Source organism: Mobula hypostoma, chromosome 7, assembly GCF_963921235.1.
Source record: "Mobula hypostoma chromosome 7, sMobHyp1.1, whole genome shotgun sequence".
Taxonomy (NCBI): domain Eukaryota; kingdom Metazoa; phylum Chordata; class Chondrichthyes; order Myliobatiformes; family Myliobatidae; genus Mobula; species Mobula hypostoma.
This window is the reverse complement of record NC_086103.1, coordinates 15,895,901-15,916,530: the sequence shown is the minus strand read 5'-3', so window position 1 is coordinate 15,916,530 and position 20,630 is coordinate 15,895,901. Positions and strand designations below refer to the sequence as shown.

Here is a 20,630-nt window from a genome sequence, read left to right as displayed (position 1 = left end):
ACGAGGTGGGTAAGGGCAGGTGGCAACACCCCCACCACGTGGGTAAGGGCAGGCGACAAAACCCCCACCACGTGGGTAAGGGCAGGCGGCAACACCCCCACCACGTGGATAAGGGCAGGTGGCAACACCCCCACGATGTGGGTAAGGGCAGGCGGCAACACCCCCACGAGGTGGGTAAGGGCAGGCAGCAACGTCCCCACCACGTGGGTAAGGGCAGGCGGCAACACCCCCACCACGTGGGTAAGGGCAGGTGGCAACACCCCCACCACGTGGGTAAGGACAGGCAGCGACAGCGGTGCCAACTCCATTCTCTGTGCACTCACGACTGCTCAGCCGGATTCTGCTCCAACTCCAGTTACGAGTTCGCAGATGATGCACCCATTGTATCTTTAACAACAGCGAGTACAGGAACGAGGTAATGACCTTTGCCTCCATGTTAACAAAATGAAAGAGCACATGCTCTGTCTACATCGACAGTATTGAAGTTCAGAACTTCAGGTTAACATTCAACGATGGTCTGTCCTGGTCCAATCCATAGCCAAGAAAGCTCACCAATGCCTCTGCTCCCACAGGAGCCTAAAGGAAGTTGTTTTGTCCCCATTGGCCCTCACCGATTTTTATTGATACACCACAGACAGTTTCTGTGATGTGCTGAGCTCTGTCCACAACCCTCTGCAGGTTCTCGTGGCCACCGTTGCCATATCAAGCCTGAAAGGTGAGGATACCACCGCCTTGAGGCATCGCCTCGTGAGGATGTCCTCGGTGGTGGGGAGGCGAGTGCCCATGATGGGAGCGGGCCGAGTTTGCAGCTCTTTTCAGCCTGGTGCCCTGGAGTCACCGTATCAGATGGTGATGCAGCCAGCCAGCCAGCATGGAAACACCAATGCTTTCGAGTGGAGAAACCAACAAAATGTGCTGGACCACAGGTAAAGCCTCCCCACCACTGAGCACATCTACACAGAGCATTGTCACAGGAAAGCAGCATCCATCATCAGGGACCCCCAGCACCCAGGCCACGCTCTCGTCTCACTGCCACCATCAGGAAGGAGGTACAGGAGCCTCAGGACCCACACCGCCAGGTTCAGGAACAATTATTACCCCTCAACCATCAAGTTTTTGAACCAGAGGAGATAACTTCACTCACCCCAAAACTGAACTGTTCCCACAACCTATGGATTCACTTTCCATGACCCTTCATCTTGTGTTCTCAATGTTTATCGTTCATCTAATTTTTATTATTTTACTTGTTTTTTAAATTTCTTAGTGTTTACTATGAGCACTGGCAATAAAATAGATCTCAGGGTTCTATGTGGTGATATATATTGATAACAAATTTACTTTGAACTTTAGAATGCTCTCCAAGGTACATTTATAGAATTTAACAAATCCCCTCAAACTCCTAATGAATTAGAGCCACTGGCATATCTTCCTTGTGATTGCATCAGTTTGCACCAGAATAGATATTGACACCAGAAACTGCGGCTGTTGAAAATCTGGGAATTTTTAAAAATCGGGAATGCTGGGACTATTCAGCAGGTTAGGCAGCGGCTGTGGGGCAAGTTCCCCTTTCCGGCGAGAGGGGCTCAGACAAGTTTCGGGGCACTCCTGTGCTGCTGACTGGAATCCCAGCTCCCTGGCTGTTGTTGTCACCAAGGGGAGCAAGTCTGCGTGTGGTGGTGTGTATCTGCAGGTTCAGGGTCGGTTTCAATGATAGCAAAATATCACAAATCAACGACGTGTGGAGATTTCGTCACCTCACCCTGAGATAGTCTTCATCCCTCAATCAACACCTTCATCCTTCACCCTGGGGTTGTCTTCATGCTTTAATCAACACCTTTGTCCCTCACCCTGGGATAGTCTTCGTCCCTCAATCAATGCCTTCGTCCTTCATCCTGGGGTAATCCTCATCCCTCACGTTAGATAGTCTTCATCCTTCACCCTCAGGTAGTCTTTATCACTCGCCTGGGGTAGTTTTCATCCCTCAGCCAATGGTACTAAAGCAAACCAGCTTATCCAGATTCATCATGGCTGCATACGCAACAGTTCTGCCCATGATTGCAAGGAACTGCAGGGAAATTGTTCTTTTTTCCCTACTCCCAACGGGGAGGAGGCTACATAGCATCCACGCCAGGACCACCAGACTGTTTCCTCCAGCAGTAATGCTCTGCACACAACCCACCCCACCAGCACTACTTTATCATTTCATTTCAGAGTCACCTCAGTACAGATACTCCTGCACCTAGTGTCATTTGGATATGCAATCAATGTCCATGTAGATATGTTTTGTTTTATTTATATATATGTGTGTGTGTGTGTGTATATGTATATATAAAGTAAAGGCATCCGTTAGTCTTGCGAGACCATGGATCTGCGCCTGGAAAGTTTTCACTCTCCAGGGCACAGGCCTGGGCAAGGTTGTGTGGAAGACCAGCAGTTGCCCATGCTGCAAGTCTCCCCTCTCCACAACACCAGTGTTGTCCAAGGGAAGGACATTAGGACCCACACAGCTTGGCACCGGTGTCGTCGCAGAGCACTGTGTGGTTAAGTGCCTTGCTCAAGGACACAACACATTGCCTCGGCTGGGGCTCGAACTCACAACCTTCAGGTTGCTAGTCGAACGCCTTCACCACCTGGCCATGTGCCCACACTATGTATATATGTGTATGTACATTATGTATGTGTGTGTATATATGTGTGTATGTACATTATGTGTGTGTGTATATGTGTATGTACATATGTATATATGTGTGTGTGTGTATGTATGTATGTATATTTAGCTTTCTTATATATTTATGTTTTGAGTGTGTGTGTTTGTTTTTTGTGCGGTATTATTAGATGCAGAGTAACAACTATGTTGTTCTCTGTTACACTGTGTACTGGAAATGACCTTAAACAATCCGGAATCTTGAAGGGTTGTGGGCACAGCTCAGTACTTCACAGAGATCAGCCTCCCCCCCACAGACTTCCACACTTCTCACTGCCCCACCACAGTAGCCAACAACCCCACCCACCCCAGACATTCCCTCCTCTACCCCACTCAATAGTAATGAGACTATTGTACCAGCTCTCGGGCACGAGCAATCAGACCCTTGACCTCACAAACTACTTTAGTCACACAGCACAGAAACCACCTAACTAGTCCATGCCAAACTATTAATCTACCAATATTACCTCATTATGATCTTGTGCCTGCCTGCACGCACTGCACTTTCTCTGTAACTGTGACACTTTATTCTGCATTCTTTTATTGTTTTACCTTGTTCTACTCCAATACAAGTTTTAATATGTGGATGGTATTTTTTCACTACCTCAGTAAATGTGACAATGGTAACCCAATCTACCAATCTGTATATTCATAGTAACAGAACACGTAGCACAGAAACAAACCCTCAGCTCACCTAGTTTGTACCGGGCTATTAATCTGCCTAGTCTCATTGAACTGCACCCGGACCATAACCCTCCACACCCCGCTATCCATGTACCGATCCAAATTTCTCTTCAATGTTGAAATGGAACCTGTATCTACCACTTCCACTGGCAGCTCGTTCCATACTCTCACCACCCTCTGAGTGAAGATGTTCCCCCTCATGTCCCCTTTTAACATTTCACCTTTCATCCCTAACCTATAACCTCTAGTTCTAGTCTCACCCAACCTCAGTGCAAAAAGCCTGCTTGCACTCACCCTATCTATACCCCTTGTTGTTTTGAACCTCTATCAAATCTCCCATAATCTATGATCTCGGGAACAAGCCCCAACCTGTTCAACCCTTCCCTATAACTCAGGTCCCCAAGTCCTGGCAACGTCCTGGTAAATTTTCTCTGCACTCTTTCAATCTTATTGCTATCTTTCCTGCAGGTCGGTGACCAGACAGGCACACATTGTCTGTGGGACCCTATGGTGCATTTTCGAGGGCTCATTTTTCTTTTCAATATGATGTGACACTGAAAGGGGACTCGATGGAGAATAACTGGTCACGGCACAGGCGGCTTGGGCCTGAAGGACCGGTTACTTGTATCTCTTTATTTTGTTTAGAGATACATTGCCCTTGCAGCCCTTCGAACCACACCGTCCAGCAACCCCCTAGAATAATCACAGGACAATTTACAATCACCAATTACCTTCCGAAATGATACGTCTTTAGACTGCGGCGGGAAACCCACGCTCTCACGGGGATTCATTGTCCATTCAGAAATCCGTTGGCGGAGAGGAAGAAGCTGTTCCTGAAACACTGAGTGTGAGTCTTCATGCTCCTGTACCTCCTCCCCAATGGTAGCAGCGAGAAGAAGGCAAGTCCTGGACAGTGAGGGCCCTCGGTGATGAATGTCGCTTTTCACTCCACACCTGCTGCTCGAGCTGTCGAGTTCCCCTGGTCACTCGTCCTGTGGGTTTGTAATGGGGACACGTTTTCAGTTTGGACCTTCATAGGAGACCTTGCCAGAGAATTGGTTATCAGGATGTTCAGACAGAGAATAGGTTATAAAGTTGGCACAACATCATGGGCCTAAGGACCTGTACTGTGCCTTAATGCACTGGGTTCTGTAGTCACTGAAGTTTAAAGAAAGGGGGGGGATCTCATTGAAACCTACAAAATATTGAAAGGCCTCAATAAGGTGGATGTGGAGAGGATGTCCCCCAATAGTGGGGGAGTCCAGGGTCAGAGGACACACACTCAGAATAGAGGGATGTCCACTTGGGGCAGTGATGAGGAGGAATTTTCTTTTAGCCAGAGTGGTGAATCTGTGTAATTCCCCGCCACAGACGGCTGTGGAGGCCAAGTCATTGAGTATATTTAAAGCAGAGGTTGACAGGTTCCTGATTCGTCAGGGTGTCAAAGGTCACAGGGAGAAGGCAGGTGAATGGGGTTGAGAGGAAGAATAAGCAGCAGAGATGGAATGGTGGGGCAGACCCGATGGGCCAAATGGCCTAATTCTGCTCCCATGTCTCGTGATCATAATATATATCGCACGGAGATATATCATTGGGTGGAATTCAGCGCCGCCATCATCTTGTTAAACACCGGTAAGTTTAAAACCCGGATCTGAGATTCCAGAGTGTTTGATGTCGTTACCAGTACTGGAGCGTGAAGGAGAACAAAATAATTGTTGCTCCGGGCCCGATACAGCGCAAAGACACACAATACGATAATGAGCACAATAATAAAAAAACACACAATCAATATCAAGAAAGATCGTTTATTTGGGATACAGTACTTCACTGGCAGGGCCGCGGATGATTTGATGGAACTTGCAGAGATTATCCCCCGAGCTACGGCCAACAAACACGGTAAATCTCCCCAAACAGCAAGGCTGACCAACACCACCGCGACCGTATATTTACCGTCAGTCCGGCGTCGCTGACCGACACACAATCAGTCTCTGTATGTAAGGTACCCCGGTTTGTGACACTTGTTAGTGCCGCAGCGGACTGCGGAGGCTGAGAGACTGGACAGTGCGACAGTGTAATCCCCTTCACAAACTCCCGCGCAGGTTTCCCGTCAGGACAACCACCGCGTGTTTATATATATGCTGTTTTTATTAGTATTCTGTTCTTTATGCTTTGTGGTTTTTTTTGTACTGCGTCGGACGCAGAGTAACAATTATTTGGTTCTCCTTCCTGGAAAATGACATTAAACTATCTTGAATCCAGGAACAGAGTTCTGTTCCTGTTCTGGGTGGGAAGTGGCGAGAGAGGGAGGGAGAGGGAGAGAGGGGAGAAAGGGAAGGAAGCGCATCCCATTCGGGGGCCAGTGGTTACACGCGCGTTTCCTGCACACGGCCTCTCGTTGTCACAGCGGACACCTGAAGCCAAGAGCGGACGATTCGCAGGACTCTCCGGCCGAGACCCGTGGTCAATCCTAGCCCAGAAATGAAGAGACCCCCGGGGTTCCCGCTGTGGATCTGGCTCGGCGCCCTGAGCGGACCAGGTGAGGGAAGGGTTTCGGGAGAAGGGGGTCCCAGTTCCAGCTGTCTCCGCCGGGAGATGTTTTCGGAAATTGGTACATCGCTCCTCACCCGCGCCCAGAGGACGAGAGGTGGGGGTCCTCTCCCGGGACATCTCCTGAGCGGGCTGCCTCTGGTCCCGTCGAGGGGGCGAGCCCTCCGGACCTGCCCCTACTCCGGGCGGGGTGAGTGAGGGCGGCTGACCGGACGGTCGGAGGCCGGTCCGGGTGCGGGGTGAGCTGGGACCCATCTTTCTCCTTGGTTGGGGGAGCTGCGGCTCTTGGCTTCAGGTGTCCGCAGAGACGGCCGGAGATCGGCGCGGCCGCGGTCAGTCCGGGATCCGATGTCCCTGTCCCGGACCGTCCCTTATCGGAGTGTCCGGAGCCCTAACGGAGGGTCGCACTCTTCAGGGGTAGGGAATGGAGTTGTGGGGAGTCAGTTATCGCCTCAAGCTAGGGGGGTGACTGTCGCTCCTCCCCACTCCGTTCACCTGCCCCTATCTACACCTTCTAATCCTTCCATCTCCCCATTCCCACTCTTCCCTTCTTCCCCTCCCCTCCTCCCTTCGCCCCCTCTCACCCTCTCTTCCTTCCTCCCTTCTCCCCCTCCGCTCCCCCTCCCCGTCTCTCCCTCTCCCCCTCCCCATCTTCCCCTCTCCCTACCCCTCCTCTCCCCCTCTTTCCATCCCTCCCTCTTTCTCCCCTCCCTCTCTCCCATCTCCCCTTCTCCCCATCTCTCTCTCCCTCTCCTCCTCTCCCCTCTCCCATTTCCCCTCTCCCTCTCCCCTCTCTCCTCCCTTCTCCTCCTCTCCCTCTCTCCCCTTCTCTTTCTCTCTCTCTCTCTCATCATCTCTACCCCTCCTTCCCACCTGCTCCCCAACTCTCTTTCCACTCTTCCCCTTTCCTCTCTACTCCCTTCTTCCCTGTCCCCTCACATCTCTCTCCCTCCCCTCCTCAACCTCTCTCTCCCCCTCTCCTCCTTCCACCTACCCCTCACCTTTCCCTTGTCCTCTACTTTGATCCTTCTCCCTCCTATTCCCTGACACTCCAGTCCACCCTCTCCCTTGCCCTGTCCCTACACCTCGACATCTTCTTCCCCCTCCACCCTCCAAATGCTACCTTGGAGATTTGGTTGGGTTTTGCCGTTGGCTCTCTAAGCTGCCCGGGTGCGCGGCCACGCAGTGACTGAAATGCTCCCATGCACATAGCCTTCGTTGTCATGCAGCGCAATTTTCTTTGATCTAAAGTTTTATTAAAGTGCTGCACAGCTTTCTGGCCACGTAAAAATTTCCTGCTCAGAGTCAGAGCAAAGGTCGGTCTGCTCAGGTGTGTTAAAAGAACAGAAGGAATACTGACCTTCGGTAACGCAGCCACGTTTGAAGAGTGTGATTTTGGTAGGAATTGTGATCGTGGTGGTCTGGGGATTGCAAGTTGATGCCCTGGAGCAAAGAACATTATGTGGTGGGTAATCCCCCTGATCTATATAAACAATTCTGCCCTCTCTGTCCACCCCACCTTTGGCCTGATTTCGCTCCAAACTCCTTTTATTAAATCCTTCAGTGCAATGTAGTCATCGAATGGCAATTCTCGCTGTGTGTGCCTTTTGTAATCGGTAACCTTCGTGTTGGTGTGTCTCGGTCCAGCACCAGAAGCATGGGCTCAAAGAGTTGGCCATGCTAGTGCCCACCAGAGGGGCCTAAAGTGGGCATGGAAGAGCTAATGTTACACAAGGATTAATCTGCTGACGAGGCTATGAGGGGTAATTAACAGTGAGTATGGTCGATGTGGGAGAGGATTCTGATGGACAAATTGATCTTGATTTGATTGTTTTTCGTTGATGTTTCACAGTTGGCAAGATGTTGCCATGATTTTTTTTCTGAATATTGACATTAAAATGTCATGTTTTTCTCAGCATGGGGGCCGTTGCCCAGTGGTGAGATAAATTGAACTGGTTTATGTTGTCACATGTACCAAGATACAGATCATCTCGAAACATCAAGGTTGGACAGGGTAAAACAATAACAGAATGCAGAGTAAAGTGTCACAGTTGCAGTGAAAGTGCAGTGCAGACGGACAATAAGGTGTGAGATCATAACGGGGTAGATTGTGAGGTCAAGAGTTCATCTTATCATTGGGGTTTGTCCTGTAGTCTGATAACAGTGGGGTAGAAACTGTCCTTGGGCCTGGTGGGACGTGCTTTCTCTGATAACAGTGGGGTAGAAACTGTCCTTGGGCCTGGTGGGACATGCTTTCACTGATAACAGTGGGGTAGAAACTGTCCTTGGGCCTGGTGGGACGTGCTTTCACTGATAACAGTGGGGTAGAAACTGTCCTTGGGCCTGGTGGGACATGCTTTCACTGATAACAGTGGGGTAGAATCTGTCCTTGGGCCTGGTGGGACGTGCTTTCACTGATAACAGTGGGGTAGAAACTGTCCTTGGGCCTGGTGGGACGTGCTTTCACTGATAACAGTGGGGTAGAATCTGTCCTTGGGCCTGGTGGGATGTGCTTTCACTGATAACAGTGGGGTAGAATCTGTCCTTGGGCCTGGTGGGACGTGCTTTCAGGCTTTTGTATCTTCTGCCCGATGGGAGAGGGGAGAAGAGAGAATGTCTGGGGGTGGGTGGGGTCTTTGTTTGCTGGCTGCTTTACTGAGACAGTGAGAAGTGTAGACAGAGTCTATGGAGGGGAGAGAGACTGGTGTCTAACTCTGTACAAGTAAAGTTTTTAATGTATTTTGTAGAGCTGGCGTTGCAGGGAATTAGTTAGGAATTTGTAGGTGAGATAGAAGTTAAAGATGAGCTTTATTTGTCACGTGTACGTTGAAGCATCATTTGCGTCAACGGCCAACACAGTCCGAGGATGCGCTGGGGGCAGCCCACAAGTGACACCATGCTTCCAGCGCCAACATAGTGTGCCAACAGGGCACTAACTTGACTGGTATGTTTTTTTGCAAGGGGGATGAGCAGTAAGGGTTGAGTGGAAATTTGGAGGACAGAGCCAGGCTGCTGAGAAGGGTGGTACTGAGGCAGGTGACATGTGAGCTGATGTATCGGCTGTCAAAGGTGGGGACTGCACAAGGAATGCAAATCTCAGTAGGATTTTTTCAGCTCTCTGGAAGTGACACAGCTGGTTACTGAAGTTGTCATCAGTCTCATAGGGCATCCGGGCCCTGTCACCAGAGGCACAAAGGACAGACGGCAGGAAGTTCAACCGTCATGAAGCTCCAGGAAGGTCTCTAACGCAGGACTGTGTTTGATGCCGGGCCTCATCTTGGAAAGGGTGTGCAGGACATGAAGAGGATGCAGAGGATGTCAGATTCAGAATCCGATCAAAGAATCACCCGGATCCTGCCTGGACTAGAGAGCACATCTTATAAAACACACCTGATCAGACCACACTGTGTTCAGTCTGGTCGTCTCATTATAGGAAGGATGTGGAGTGCAGAGATTTACCAGGATGATTCCTGGACTAGACAGCATAGGTTGAGTGAGCTTGGGCTTTTCTGTTTGGGGTGAATGAGGATGAGAGGTGACAAGATAATGAGGCATAGCTTGGGTGGACAGCCAGAAACTTTTTCCCAGGGTGGAACTGGCTAATGGGAGGGGTTATAACTTTAAGGTGATCGGAGTAAAGGGATGTCAGAGGTATCTTTTTACACAGAGTGGTGGTAGAGACAGGTACATTAGGGACATCTAAGAGACTCTTAGATAGGCACATGGATGATAGAAAATTAAGGGTTATGTAGGAGGGAAGAGTTAGATTAATCTTAGAGCTGGTTAAAAGGCTGGCACAACATCATGCGCTGAAGGGCCTGTACTGTAATGTGGACATTTGTAACAAATAGCTGGAATTTGGATTGGACTATCTGGTCAGCTGGAAACCCATCCAATCAAAATCTCCAAAAAAGGAGACAGAACTTAACAAGATATAAAATCAAAGTCAGGCTTATTGTCATCTGCACAAGTCCATGTGTGCACAGGTGCAGTGAAAACCTTGCAGCAGCGTCACAGGTACAGACTGTCAGATACACAAGAAAAACATAAACATACAATTGTGCATCATTTCATAAGAAAGAATACCATTAGAACCAAATCTTTTTGCAAAGTGATAAAAGAGGTCATAGTGTTGCTGGACTGTAGTGACCAGGGTTGTGCTGGTTGATTCAAGAACCTGTTGGTCAAAGGGAGGTGGAGACTCACAACACCAGGTTCAAGAACAGTTACAACCATCAGGCTCTTGAACAAAGGGGTTAACTACACTCACTTGCCCATCCATTGAGATGTTTCCACAATCAACAATCTCACTTTAAGGGTTCTTTATCTTGTTATCTCATGTTCTCATTATTTATTAGTATTTATTTATATTTGCATTTGGACAGTTTGTTGTCTTCTGAACTCTGGTTGCTATCTCATTGATCCTAGAGTTACTATTCCATAGATTCACTGAGTATTCCCACAAGAAAATAAATCTCATATAATGACATATATGTACTCAGATAATAAAAGTTACTTTGAACTTTGAACCTGGTGGTGTGGGACAATTCAGGACCTGGATATGCTTCACTGCATGATGTTAGCCCAATATCTTGGGCTGAAGGGTTCTATGTTCTAACTGCTCGCTGAAAGAGTTAACATTGACCTGATGAGCAGGGTGCCTACATCCCTACAACTTCAACATATCAGAGTGTTGAATATCCTGGTTATAGCTGAACAAGATACAGGATTGTGCGCCCCAACCCTACGACTCACTGAGCTCTCAAGAACATAGGTTGTTGTATGGTTCTCCATCTCCCTCTCGAGGTGTGGTGGACGAGTCATGTTTATGGCAGAAGATCATTGGTCAGACTGCACTGGAGCTAACGTATCAGAAGTGTTTGATGGCTCTGGAGAGGGGATCACAGTGAAACCTATCAAATATTGAAAGGCCTAGATACAGTGGAAGTTTTCTATAGTGGGAGAGTCTAGGACCAGAGGGCACAGCCTCAGAATAGAGGGATGTCTATTTAGAACAGAGATGAGGAGGAATTTCTTTAACCAGAGGGTGGTGAATCTGTGGAATTCATTGCCACAGACAGCTGTGGAAGCCAAATCATTGGGTGTATTTAAATGGAAGTTCAAAAGGTTCTTGACTAGTCAGGGTGTCAAAGGTTATGAGGAGAAAGCAGGCATTGGGGTTGGGAGGGATAATAAATCAACCCCAATCAAATGGCAGAGTAGACTTAATGGGCCAAATAGCCTAAGTCTCTTTGCGATTCCATAGTAGTGGAAACGGACCAGGGAAATTTGCAACCAGATTTCATAAACACAAAACAATCTGCAAATGCTGGGAATCCAGAGCAACACACACAAAATGCTGGAGGAACTCAGCAGGTCAGGCAGCATCTGTGGAAAGGGATAAACAGTTGAAGTTTTGAGCTGAGACCCTTCATCGGTACTCAAACCAGACTTCATGGTCTGTATCTTAGCAAATGTCTGGAAAATCAGTGGGAATGGTTGGGCTGAGTTGTTCTCCAACCTTGGCAATCCATTGGCAAACATTTTGTCACCATACAAGGAAACATCATCAGTGTGCTGTTCACTTGCAGGGTGCCCTCCAACTGATTGATAAGTAGATAAAAGCCAAGCACTTGGAGAGCACATCACAAGTGAACAGTGCACTGATGGGGTCTCCTTGTATGGTGATGAAACATTTGAAAATGGATTGGCAAGGTCGGAGAACAACTCAACCCAACCGTCAACCACCAGAGCTACCCATTTTCCCAGTTATTTCCATCAGTGGGAATGTATTCAATGAAGAGCAGTTTGGATTTGATAGAACAGTGATCACTTTATTTGGAAGTTGAATAATGTACAAATAAGGAAATGATTTCTGAATCTTGGGTAATCTGGTGAAAATGGATTTGTGGTTTTTATGTACAGAAATTAAATACCGCATAATGAATTTAAGTGATTTTCAAATAACTCCTGTCAGATCCTGGGGTTTCACAATCAGGCACTCAGGAAGCATTAGTGTGTGGGGCCTCACCTCAGGAGAACTGCACCCTTGGGAAGATTTGATAGAGGTATACGAAATATTGAGGGGTATAGAACAGATAAATGAAAGCAGGCTTTTTCTACTCAGGTTGGGTGAGACTAGAACCAGAGGTCTTGGTTAAGGGTGAAAAGGTGAAATGTTCAAAGGGAACCTGGGAGGGAGATCCTTCACTCAGAGGATGATGAGAGTGTGGAACGAGCTGCCAGTGGAAGTGGGTTCAATTTCAACACTTAAGAGAAATTTGGATGGGTACATGGATGGGAGGGGTACGGAGGGATATGGTCCAGGTGCAGGTCCATGGGACCTGGCAGATCAATGGTTCAGCATGGACTAGATGGGCCGCAAGGCCTGTTTCTGTGCTGTAGTGTCTGATTCCTCTAAGACCAGTGAGCGGCCTTTAATTTGTGTTTTTTTTTTGCATGAAACTGTCCTGGGAGGGGGTGTGATCTGAGTGAGCAATGCTTTGTGCAAACATTTCAAGAAAGTTTTTGAGAAGTGCGTAGTGGAACAGATGACACAACAGGTTATGATTAATGTTGGTCTCCGTCTAAACCAACAGCAAAGGTAAACTTTCAAACTCTTTAATGATTGCTTGTGATGTATATCCAGTGGTACCTCTTGCTACAAATAAAGTGGACATACTGCATGTTCGTGACCCATCCACTTCAAGGTTCAATGTTTTGTGTATTCAGAGATGCTCTTCTGCACATCACTGTATGGATATTTGAGTTACTATCACCTTTCTGATGGTTTGAACCAGTCTGGCCATTCTCCTTTGAGCTCTCTCATGAACAAGGCGTTTTCACCCACAGAACTGCCACTCACCGGATGTTTTGTTTTGTTTTCTGCTCCATTCTCCGTAAACTCCGGAGACTGTTGTGCATGAAAATTCCAGGAGATCAGCAGGTTTCTGAGACACTCAAACCACCCCATCTGGCACCAACAATCATTCCACAGTTGAAGTCACCTAGAGGAGATGGATGAAGGGATTTAACCAGGGTGGGTGGGGGAAATCTGAGTGTTGACCTTGGGTGAAGGGGTGTGCATCAAGGAGGCGAGGGAGGGGATTTGACAAGCGAGGCAGGTAAGGTGTGGAGAGAGGTTCCCAGGAGCTGAAGGGAGAGGAGTTACATTGACCAAGAAAATAGACCCCCAGTAAACTCTATAGAGGCAGGCCATTCGGCCCTTTGATCCTGTTCCAACACCCAGTGCCATCAGAACCAATCCTTTTATGTTAATTGTATATTCCTATTCTCTCCCTATCCCCACTGATTCACATTCACAGAGCACTACAACACAGAACAGGCTCTTCGGCCCATCTAGTTATTCTATGTAGTCCTATTGACCTGCACCCAGATCATAGCCCTCTATATCCCTCCCATCTGTACCCATCCAAACTTCTTTTAAATGTTGAAATTGAAATTGCATCCACCACTTACACTGGTAGCTCATTCCATAACGATTCTTCCAGTCATCCCCACTCCCCTGCCTTCTCCCCAAACTCTTTGATGCCCTGGCTAATCAAGAACCCATCCATCTCTGCCTTATATGCAACCAATGACTTGGCCTCCACAGCCGCTTGTGGCAACAAATTCCATGGATTTACCAACCTCTGACTAAAGTAATTTCTCCTCATCTCTGTTCTAAAAGGACGTCCTTCAATCCTAAAGTTGTGCCCTCTTGTCCTGGACTCCCCTACTATCGGAAATAACTTTGCCATATCTAATCTGTTCAGGCCTTTTAACATTTGGCATGTTTCTAAGAGATCTCCCCTCATTCTCCTGAACTCCAGGGAATACAGCCCAAGAACTGCCAGACGTTCCTCATACGGTAACCCTTTCATTCCTGGAATCATTCTTGTGAATCTTCTCTGGACCCTCTCCAATGACAGTATATCCTTTCTAAAATAAGGAGCTCAAAACTGCACACAATACTCCAAGTGTAGTCTCACGAGTGCCTTATAGAGTCTCAACATCACATCCCGGCTCTTATATTCTATACCTCTAGAAATGAATGCCAACATTGCATTCGCCTTCTTCACCACTGACCCCACCTGGAGGTTAACCTTTAGGGTATCCTGCACAAGGACTCCCAAGTCCCTTTGCATCTCTGCATTTTGAATTTTCTCCTCATCTAACTAATCATCTGCTCGTTTATTTCTTCCACCAAAGTGCACGACCATACACTTTCCAACATTTGCCACTTCTTTGTCCATTCCCCTAAACTATCTAAGTCTCTCTGCAGACTCTCTGTTTCCTCAACACTACCCGCTCTTCCACCAATTTTTGTATCATCAGAAAATTTAGCTACAATAATGTAGTCCAAATCATTGACATACATCATAAAGAGCAGTGGTCTCAACACCAACCCCTGTGGAACTCCACTCGTAACCGGCAGCCAGCCAGAATAGGATCCCTTTATTCCCACTCTCTGTTTTCTGCTGACCAGCCAATGCTCCACCCATGCTAGTAACTCCCCTGTAATTCCATGGGCTCTTATCTTGCTAAACAGCTTCATCTGCAGCACCTCGTCAGAGGCCTTCTGAAAATCCAAGTCTACTGTATCTCCTTTGTCTACCCTGCTTGTAATTTCCTCAAAAAATTGCAGTAGGTTAGTCAAGCAGGATTTTCCTTTCAGGAAACCATGCTAGCTTTGGCCTATCTTGTCACATGCCTCCAGGTACTCCATAATCTTATCCCTAACAATTGATCACAACATCTTCCCAACCACTGATGTCAGGCTAACAGGTCTATAGTTTCCTTTCTGCTGCCTCCCACCCTTCTTAAATAGCCGAGTAACATTTGCAATTTTCCAGTCATCCGGTACAATGCCAGAATCTATCGATTCTTGAAAGATCATCGTTAATGTCTCCGCAATCTCTCCAGCTACTTCCTTCAGAACCCAAGGGTGCATTCCATCAGGTCCAGGAGATTTATCCACACTCAGACCATTAAGCTTCCTGAGCACCTTCTCAGTTGTAATTTTCAATGCAGAAACTTCACTTCCCTGACACTCTTGAATGTCCGGTATACTAAAGACGTCTTCCACTGTGAAGACTGATGCAAAATACACATTTAGTTCCTCTGCTATCTCTGCGTATCTCATTACAATATCTCCAGTGCCATTTTGTATTGGTCCTATATCTACTCTCAACTCTCTTTTACCCTTTATATACCTAAAAAAGCTTTTAGTATCTTTTTTGGTATTAGTCACCGGCTTCCTTTCATAATTCATCTTTTCCTTCTCAATGACCTTCTTAGTTTCCTTCTGAAAGTTTTGAAAAGCTTCACAACCCTCTACCTCCCACTAGCTTTGGCTTCCTTGTATGTTCTCTCTTTTGCTTTTACTTTGGCTCTGACTTCACTTGTCAGCCACGGTAGTGCCCTTCTTCCATTTGAAAATTTCTTCTTATTTGGAACATATCTGTCTTGCACTTCCCTCATTTTTTCAGAAACTCCAGCCATTGTCCTCTGTTGTCCTTCCTGATAGTGTCTCTTTCCAGTCAACCTTGGCCAGTTCCCCTCTCATGCCATTGTAATTTCCTTTATTCCACTGAAATACTGACACATTGGAATTTAGTTTCTCCCTCTCAAATTTCAAAGTGAACTTGATCAAGTTGTGATCACAGTTCCACAAGGGTTCCCTAACCCTAAGCTCTCTTTTCACCTCCGGATCATTGCACAACACCCAATCCAGCACAGCCGATCCCCTAGTGGGCTCAACAACAAGCTGTTCTAAAAAGCCATCCCTTTGACATTCTACAAATTCTCTCTCTTGAGGTCCAGTACTGAGCTGGTTTTCCCAATGCACTTTCATGTTAAAATCCCCAACGATTATCATGACATTGCCCTTCTGTCATGCCTTTTCTATCTCCTGCTCTAATTAGTAATTCACATCCTGGCTGCTGTTTGGAGGCCTGTATACAACTGCCATTCGGGTCCTTTTACCCTTGCCATTTCTTAACTCAACCCATAGAGACTCTACACCTATGTCATCTCTTTCTAATGATTTAATATTATTTCTTATACACAGAGCCACACCACCCCCTCTGCCTACTAACCTATCTTTCCGATACACCGTATATCCTTGGACATTCAGCTCCCAATGGCAGCCATCCTTTAGCCAAGTTTCAGAGATGGTCACAACAACATACTTGCCAATCTGTAGCTGAATTTCAAGATCGTCCATTTTATTTCTTATGCTGCGTGCATTCAAATATAACACTTTCAGTCCAGTATTTGTTGCTTTCTGTTTTAACTGCACCATGTCTCTATTGCCCTGTAACTCATTCCACTGGCTGTGATTAAGCCTCATCTCCTGCCTGTCATTTCTATCATCTCTGTTGCATGCTATCTTTGATTTATTTCTGTTTTCCCCTTCCTCAGCCCTATCCCTCCGGTTCCCAACCCCCTGCCAAATTAGTTTAAACCCTCCCTAACAGCTCTATTAAACCTGCCTGCTAGGATGTTGGACCCCTTTGCGTTCAAAACTCTCACCACCCTCTGTGTGAGGAAGTTTCCCCTCAGGTTCTCCTCAAACTTTTCACCTTTCACCCTTAATCCATGACCTCTATTTCTCATCTCACCCAACCTGCTTGCGTTTACCCTATCTATACCCGCCATAATTTTGTCTACCTCTATCAAATCCCCCCTCAGTCTTCTTCATGCCAGGGAATGAAGTCCCAACCTATTCAACCTTTCCCTAAAACTCAGGTCCTCGGGACACATCAACATCCTTGTAAATTTTCTCTGTCATACCTGAAAAGTCTTTCCATTTCCATCTCTATACCCAGTGACTCTTTTCCACGGACTCACTGGAGGGGAATTCCACAGTGAAGAGTTTTCCTCTCGGCTTGGTCCTCAGTATTCTGCCCCATATCCTGAAAGTGACCTGAGGGACCAGACCCCAGCTGCAGTGTGCAGAGCAGCACGCACAAAACGCAGGAGGAACTCAGCAGGTCAGGCAGCACCTCGGGGAAAGAGTACAGTTGATGTTTTGGGCCGAGCCATTCATCAGGAGGAGAATGAGGAGAAGCTAGAAGCTGATAGGTGAGACCAGGTGGGTGGGGGTGGGGGTGAGAGGCTGCAAGATGATGGGTGGGAGGGGTAAGGGGCTGAAGAAGAAGGAATCTGATAGAGAGGAGCGAGGACAATGAGAGAAAGGGAAGGCAGAGGGACATCAGGGGGAGATGACAGGCAGGTAAGGAGAAGAGGTAAGAGGGCTACAAGATTAGCTTTATTCGTGACATGTATTCTAATATCTGTCCTCTTGTTTATGATACTGATTTTGCCTATCTATTTTCTTGCCAGTAAATGAATCACAGGGTAGTAGGTATATACACTTTGAGAAAGCAGAAGTTGATAGGTTGCTGATTAGTCAGGGCATCAAAGGTTACAGGGAGAAGACAGGAGAATGGGGTTGAGAGGGAAATGGATCAGCCATGATGGATTGGTGCAGCAGACAATGGGCCAAATGGCCCCACTCTGCACCTGTGTCTTACCGTCTTATAACAAATTTAGTTTGACATTGACTCTCTCTTAAAATCTTATGAACCTGTATGAGGTAAAGATAAAATGATAAAAGATTAGCTTCATCTGTCACATGTACATCAAAACGCACAGTGAAAAGTGTCGTTTGTGTCAACTACCAACACAGTGCAAGGAAGAGTTGGGGGCAGCCCACAAGTGTTGCCTTGCTTCTGGTGCCACAAAGCACGGCCACAACCGACTAACCCTAACCTGGATGCCTTTGGAGTGTGGAAGGAAACAGGAGCTCCTGGGAGAAAGGCATGTGGCCACTGGAGAGCATACAAACTCCTTACAGACAGAGGCAGGGATTGGGAGCTTGGGTCTGCTCCTGTAATACTAACTGTGATGCTAACAGTGCTGTGCTGTGCTGTGCTGTCCTCTGTCCATTTTCATGTTGTTCCCCGCGCCATTACCTGAATGAATGAACACAAGCCAAGTCCCCCCACTCTCTCCTTGTCCAGCAGATCCACTGCCCCAGGTGGTGAGTGAGGGGGGAGGGAAGACCGTAGGTTGTTTATTTATTTATTTACAGATACAACATGGAACAGGCCCGGCCATCTTTCCCCCGATTTAACCCTAGCTTAACCACGGGACAATTTACAATGACCAATTAACCTATTAACCAGCATTCACAACACGCTGGGGGAACTCAGCAGGTCGGGCAGCATCCGTGGAAACGATCGGTCGACGTTTCGGGCCAGAACCCTTCATCAGGACTGTAGAGGGAAGGGGCAGAGGCCCTATAAAGAAGGTGGGGGGAGGGTGGGAAGGAGAAAACTGGTAGATTCCAACTGAAAAACCTGTAAGGGGAAAAATAAAGGGGTGAGGGAGGTGATAGGCAGGAAAGGTGAAGAAGGAATAGGGGAAAACACAATGGGTAGTAGAAGGAGGTGGAACCATGAGGGAGGTGATAGGCAGCTGGGGGAGGGGGCATAGTGACATAGGGACAGGGGAAGGGAGGGGGAGGGAATTACCAGAAGTTGGAGACAAACAAGGGGCTGGAGACTACCTAGACAGTATATGAGGTGTTGCTCCTCCAGCCTGAGTTTAGCCTCATCATGGCAGTAGAGGAGGCCATGTATGGACATATCTGAATGGGAATGGGAAGCAGAGTTGAAGTGGGTGGCAACTGGGAGATCCTGTCTTCTGTGGCGGACGGAGCGGACGAAGCGGTCCCCCAATTCTGCGTCAGGTGTTGCTTTGACCCCAGCATCTACAGATTATTTTGTGTAACCTATTAACCAGTACGCCTGTGAACTGTGGGAGGACACCAGAGCCCCCAGAGGAAACCCGCGCATCCCACGGGGAGCACGTACAGACCCCTTACAGAGCACCGCGGGATTCTCTCTGAACTCCGACAGCCCGAGCTGTACTAGTGTCATGCTGAGCACTGCACTACTGTGGCACCCAAGATGAGGGGAGTGAGCAAGGGAGAAGGTATTTGTTGAGGGAACCTCTGTCTTCCTGTTCTGTGAATAACTATGACGAGGCTGCACTGTGTACAGGAACTTTCAGTTCGAATGAATCACAATCATTAGAATGGCAGTGGAAACTTTCTGATTCAGCCCAATTTTTCCTACTCGCGTCCCCTGCCAGGAATGAGGGCAGAGTTCTCGAGTGCTGTAACTGTTCACACAAGGGCCCAATTCCACTGGGAGTTCAGCCCCAGTGATCAGAATCAAGCTCATCATCACTCATATATGTTATGAAGCTTGTTTTACAGCACCAGGACTAGAGAGTACATAAAATACATTATATATTACAATAGGAAATATGCAAATATAAAAAAATTAAACTATAAAATAAAAATATTCAGTAAATATTGGACCATAAGGCCATAAAACTTAGGAGCAGAATTAGGCCATTCAGCCATAGAAACCATAGAATATTACAGCACAGAAACAGGCCTTTTGGCCCTTCTTGGCTGTGCCGAACTATTTTCTGCCTAGTCCCACTGACCTGCACCTGGACCATATCCCTCCATACGCCTCCCATCCATGTACCTGTCCAAGTTTTCCTTAAACGTTAAAAGTGAGCCCGCATTTACCACTTCATCTGACAGCTTATTCCACACCCTCACCACCCTCTGTGTGAAGCAGCCCCTCCTAATGTTCCCTTTAAACTTTTCTCCCTTCACCCTTAGTCAATGTCCTCTGGTTTATTTCTCCCCTAGCCTCAGTGGAAAAAGCCTGCTTGCATTCACTCTATCTATACCCATCATAATTTTATATACCTCTGTCAAATCTCCCCTCATTCTTCTATGCTCCAGGGAATAAAGTCCTAACCTATTCAACCTTTCTCTGTAACTCAGTTTCTCAAGTACCAGCAAAATCCTTGTAAACCTTCTCTGCACTCTTTCAACCTTTTTAATATCCTTCCTGTAATGAGGTGACCCAAACTGCACACAATATTCCAAATTCGGTCTCACCAATGCTTTATACAACCTCATCATAACATTCCAGCTCTTAAACTCAATACTTTGATTAATAAAGGCCAATGTACCAAAAGTTCTCATTACAACCCTATCTACCTGTGACGCCACTTTTAGGGAATTTTGTATCTGTATTCCCAGATCCATCTGTTCTACTGCACTCCTCAGTGCCTTACCATTTAGCTTGTATGTTCTACCTTGGTTTGTCCTTCCAAAGTGCAATACCTCACACTTGTCTGTATTAAACTCCATCTGCTATTTTACAGCCCATTTTCCCAGCTGGTCCAAATCCATCTGCAAGCTTTCAAAGCCTTCCACACTGTCCACTACACCTCCAATCTTTGTATCATCAGCAAGTTTGCTGATCCAATTTACCACATCATCATCCAGATCATTGATATAGATGACAAATAACAATGGACCCAGCACTGATCCCTGTGGCACACAACTAGTCACAGGCCTCCACTCAGAGAAGCAATCCTCCACTACCACTCTCTGGCTTCTTCCATTGAGCCAATGTCTAATCCAATTTACCACCTCTCCATGTACACCTAGCGACTAAATTTTCCTAACTAACCTCCCATGCGGGACCTTGTCAAAGGCCTTACTGAAGTCCATGTAGACAACTTCCACTGCCTTCCCTTCATCCACTTTCCTGGTAACCTCCTTGAAAAACCCTAATAGATTTGTTAAACA

General features: G+C 47.1%; 1 protein-coding gene across 3 annotated transcripts in view; it reads left to right on the top strand.

The window, feature by feature from the left end:
* Nucleotides 1-5,787: 5,787 nt before the first annotated feature.
* Nucleotides 5,788-20,630, top strand: part of flt4 (fms related receptor tyrosine kinase 4) — a 267,177-nt gene continuing 252,334 nt past the window's right edge. Inside the window, exon 1 of one of the 3 annotated variants that reach the window (XM_063053080.1) lies at nt 5,788-5,924. In XM_063053080.1, the coding sequence (XP_062909150.1) occupies nt 5,867-5,924 (58 nt within the window). In that variant the 5' untranslated portion in view covers nt 5,788-5,866. The remainder of the gene's footprint in view (nt 5,925-20,630) is intronic. The other 2 variants (XM_063053081.1, XM_063053082.1) reach the window with 2 other exon arrangements.